This window comes from Myotis brandtii, unplaced genomic scaffold, assembly GCF_000412655.1.
Source record: "Myotis brandtii unplaced genomic scaffold, ASM41265v1 scaffold11391, whole genome shotgun sequence".
NCBI lineage: Eukaryota > Metazoa > Chordata > Mammalia > Chiroptera > Vespertilionidae > Myotis > Myotis brandtii.
The window spans coordinates 2,101-7,300 of NW_005353922.1; the positions used below are offsets into that span (position 1 = coordinate 2,101).

General features: G+C 43.7%; 1 gene segment (V, D, J or C); it reads right to left on the reverse strand.

Moving 5' to 3' along the window:
* Nucleotides 1–272: 272 nt before the first annotated feature.
* Nucleotides 273–712, reverse strand: LOC102243393 (the record flags this gene model as incomplete). The annotated part of the segment is given in 2 exon segments: nucleotides 273–581; nucleotides 662–712. Coding segments are annotated over 2 exon segments (355 nt in total), but the record flags the coding sequence as incomplete, so codon positions are not given.
* Nucleotides 713–5,200: the final 4,488 nt, after the last annotated feature.

Sequence of the window (5,200 nt, forward strand, 5' to 3'; positions counted from 1 at the left end):
GAGCCCAAACCAGCCTAATCCATTGATCTGCAGACAAAAAAAGCCATGGTTAGATTAAGGACCTTACCTATAGTCCTACCCATGCTAGTGGTTTCCATTATGTTACTGCTTCGAGCAAGAAATGGTATCTTTGCTCAACTCTCCACCTGCTCCTGGTCAGGGCCCTGTGCTGGTCCTGAGCGCCCCCTGCTGGTCATGGACGCTCCCTGCAGCCTAGCCCTGCTGTCTCTGCAGGGAGGTTTGTGTCTGGGCTCACACTGACTTCCCCTCACTGTGTCTGGCACAGTAATACAGGGCCGTGTCCTCGGCACTCAGGTTGCTGAGCTCCATGTAGGCTGTGCTCGTGGACGTGTCTCTGGTCATGGAGACTTTGCCTTGGAACTTCTGTGCATACTTTGTGTCTCCATCTTCAGGGTAAACCCACCCCACCCACTCAAGCCCCTGTCCTGGGGCCTGTCGCACCCAGTGAATAGTGTAGCTGGTGAAGGTGTATCCAGAAGCCTTGCAGGAGACCTTCACGGAGGCCCCAGGCTTCCTCACCTCAGCCCCAGACTGCACCAGCTGCACCTTGGAGTGGACACCTGTGGAGAGAAGACAGAAGTGAATGGAATCCCCCTTGACTCTCCTTGTCCCTCCATAACCCAGGACAGGAGCCCCTTACCTGTTGCCATGGCCACCAAGAGGAGGGTTCTCCAGTTCCAGTCCATGCTGAGGGCTGTGCAGTGAGCACTTCTGTAGGGGAGGGTGTAGTTGTGGGTGAGGTGCCAAAGGGCACAGACTTACCCATATTTAACCTGGTCTACCTCCTCTCTTTTGCATATTCATGAGGCAGAGTATTTCATAGCTGAGGTCCTGACCCCACCTGAGAGAAGATGGGTGACACAAGGGACCATGTTCACTGGGAGTCTGAGGTCCAAGTCCTAATTCTTTTTTCTTTAAATTATACCTTTATTGTTGAAGGTATTACACATGCCCCCTTCATCCCCCATTGACACCTTCTAGCCTGGCCCCGGGTGCCCAGGTCTTCACCATCCTATTGTCTGTGTCCCTGGATAATGCACATATGTATACAAGTTAGTTGGTTGACCTCTTCCCACCCACCACCTGACCACGATTTCCCTCTGAGATTCCCCAGTCTGCTCCATGCTTCCAGGTCTCTGGATCCATTCTCTTCATCAGTTTATTTTGTTAATTAGATTCCACATATGAGTGAGATCCTGTGATACTTGTCTTTCTTTAATTAGGTTCCACATATGAGTGAGATCCTGTGATATTTGTCTTTCTCTGCTGACTGGCTTTCACTTACCATGATACTCTCCAGGTCCCTCCATGCTGTCCCAAAGCATAAGAGATCCTTCTCTTTTACTGCTGCATAGTAGTATGTGGTGTAAATGTACCACAGCTTTTTTATCCATTCAGGTACTCAAGGGCATTTGGGCTGTTTCTAGATCTCAGCTATTGCAAATTGTGCTGCTATGAAGATAGGGGTGCATACATTGCTTCTGATTGGTGTTTGGGGTCCTTTAGCATATATCCCTAGAAGTGGGATCACTGGGTAAAATGGCAGTTCCATCTTTAATTTTTTTTAAAATATATTTTATTGATTTTTTACAGAGAGGAAAGGAGAGAGATAGTCAGAAACATTGATGAGAGAGAAACATTGATCTGCTGCCTCCTGCACACTCCCCACTGGAGATGTGCCCGCAACCCAGGTACATGCCCTTGACCGGAATCGAACCCGGGACCCCTCAGTCCCCAGGCCGATGCTCTATCCACCGAGCCAAACCGGTTACGGCCCATCTTTAATTTTTTGAGGAAACTCCGTACTGTTTTCCATAATGGCTGCACCAGCCTGCATTCCCACCAGCAGAGTATGAGGCTTCCCTTTTCTCCCCATCCTCTCAGCACTTGTCATTTGTTGATTTGTTGATGGTAGCCATTCTGACTGATGTGAGCTGATACCTCATTGTCTTTTTAATGTACATCTCTCTGATGATCAGTGACTTTGAGCATTTTTCCTATGTGTCTTGGCCATCTGTATGTTCCCTTTGGAGAAGTGTGTATTTAGGTCCTTTGCACAGTTTGTATTGTTTGTCTTCCTTTGGTTAAGTTGTATGGGTTTCTTATACATTTTGGATATTAACCCTTTATCACAGGTACACTTGCCAAATATGTTCTCCCATACTGTGGGCTCCCTTTTCATTTTGTTGATGGTTTCTTTTGCTGGGCAGACACTTTTTATTTTGATGTAGTCCCATTTGTTTATTTTCTCCTTAGTTTCCTTTGACCTGGGAAATGTATCTGTAAACACATAGCTATGAGAGATGTCTGAGATTTTGCTGCCTATGGATTCTTCTAAGATTTTTATGGTTTTAATACTCACATTTAGGTCTATTAACCATTTTGAGTTTACCTCTGTGTATGGTATATGTTTATGTATTGTTTTGTGGTTTTTTTTGCATGTTTATCTGTTCAATTTTCCTAATGATATTTATTGAAGGGACTGTTTTGATTCCATTGTATGCTCTTGCCTCCTTTGTCAAATATTAATTGAGCATGTCTTGGGTAGATTTCTGTTGCTCTGTTATATTCCATTGATTATATGTATGTATGTATGTTGTAGATCTGTGAAATATACTGTGGCTATTTTAATAGGGATTACATTGAATCTGTAGAGTGCTTTGGGTAATATGGGCATTTTAATGATGTTAATTCTACCAACCCATATTCCTGGTATATTTTTCCACTTGCTTATATCTTCCTCTATCTCTTTATTCAACATCTGGTATTTTTCTTAGTACAAGTCTTTTACCCGCTTGGTTAAGTTTGTTCTTAAGTATCATAATTTTTTGATGCAATGGTAAATGGGACTGTTGGTTTCGTGTCCCTTTCTTTCTTTCTTTTTTAAAAATGTATTTCTTTATTGATTTCAGAGAGGTAGGGAGAGGGAGAGATGGAAACATCAATGATGAGAGAGAATCATTGGTTGGCTGTCTCCTGCACGCCCCCTAGTTGAGATCATGCTGCACTCCGGGCATGTGACCTTGGCCAGAATCAATCCTGGGACCACGCAGTCCACAGGCTGACGCTCTATTCACTGAGCCAAACCGGCTAGGACTGGTTTCCAATTCTGAGAATTCATTACTGGTGCATAAAAGTTCCATTGATTCCTGGGTGTTAATTTTATATCTTTCTACATTGCTGAATTCATTTGTTAAATCTAGGTGGGTGTGTTTTTTGTGGAGTCTGTCGGTTTTCTTTGCACAATATCATGTCTTCTATGAATAATAAGAGTTTTACTTCCTCCTTTCCAATTTGAATGCCTTTTATTTCTTCTTCTTGTCTCATTGCTGTGGCTAAGACTTCCAGTACTATGTTGAATAAGAGAGGTGAAAGCAGGCATTTCTGTTTTGTTCCGTTTCTTAGGGGAAAATGGTTTTTGTTTTTGCTCATTGAGTATGATTCTGGCTGTAGGTTTGTCATACGTGTCCTTTATTGTGTTGAGATATGAGTCTTCTTCTCCCACTTTGCTGAGAAGATTTATCAAAAGTGGGTGCTGAGTTTTGTCAAATGCTTTTTCTGAATCTATAGATATGGTCATGTTGTTTTTGTCTTTCAGTTTGTGTATGTGATGTATCACGTTTATTGATTTGTGAATATTGTACCAGCCTTGCATGCCTGGGATGAATCCCATTTGATCATGGTGTATGATCTTTTTAAAATATTGCTCTATCCAATTTGCTAATATTTTTTGAGGATTTTAGCGTCTGTGTTCATCAGGGATTTTGGCCTGTAATTATCTTTCTTAGGAGTGTCACCTGGTTTTGGAATTAGGCTAATGCTGGGCTTGTGAAAAGAGTTTGGAAGTGTTCTTTTCTCTGGATTTTTTTAAAATAATATGTGAAGTATAGGTGTTAGTTCTGCTTTGGATGTTTGGTAAAACTCCACTGTGAAGGCATCCAGACCAGGACTTTTTTTTTCTGGGCGTTTTTGGATTCCTGCTTCTATTTCCTCCATTGTTATTGGCCTTTTAAGGCCTTCTGATTCTTCCTGTTCCAGTTTTGGGGTATTGTGTTTTTATAGGAATTTGTCCATTTCATCCACATTGTCCAGCTTGTTAGCATATAGTTGTTCATAGCAGTTTATTGCAATCCTTTTTTTTTCTGGGGTGTTGGTTGTTACGTCTCTGCTTTCATTTCTGATTTTATTTATTTGGATCCCCTCTCTTTGTTTCCTGATGAGTCTGGCTAATGGTTCATCAATCCTTTTTATCTTTTCAAAGAACCTGCTCGTGGTTTCACCAAGTCCCATTCCTGATGGTGAAAGGTTCTGTAGTCACCAGAGCCGTCAATCAGGAGGAGACCAGGGGAGACACAGAGAGGTAAGGGAGCATTGAATGACTTGGGAAAGCTTTACTGACACAGTGGGTTCTCATGGCTCCTGGAAACACACCAAAGGAGCAAGGAGGGAAGTGCAGGAGGTCTACTCCATCCTGCAGACATGAGTGAGGTGAAGGTTTAGTCACTCCAGCACCTATGCCATGGAGGCTGGGAAATGCTGAGATAGAGCAACAACCTCACAAGCTGCCTCTACCTGGGTTACAATCCCCTCTGAGCCCTCAAAGGACTAATCTACAGAGGTTCCAACACCGTGATTATGAAATGTCAAAATTTACCCCATGATTTTAAATAAAAAAGATGCAAAACTGTAAAGCTGTCTCCTTCACCAAGAGATTTCCCAAGTCAGCTGCTGGTTGAATGAGATGATTTCCAATGAACCTTGTTAAACGTCCCTAAGAAATTGCACGTCACAGGATGCGCACACTGCTGTCATCTCACATCAGTGCTGGTGTGACACCTATGGGGAGAGAGCTGAGGTCATTTCCGGTGGCACCAGAAACAGCAAGTCCTGGCCCCTATACAGGGGAGGTGACCAGAGAGAAGTTTTCAAGAGTCCTTTGCACCATTCAAATGGGTCCATCCAGCTTCCACTGTCCGCGGGACGTGCACCTGTTTTATTTACTGTGGGCCTGTTAGATGGAAGGGCCCTATGGGGACAGGTGGGCATGTGGGTCAGACCTCGAGCTCAGCACACAGGGGCCTGGGCTGTGCTGGGGTCTCTCTTGGTGGGAAAGTTTCCAACCACAGGCCGATGAGAGCACTGAGGATGGTCTCTGTGGAGAAAGAAAAGCAGGAAATAC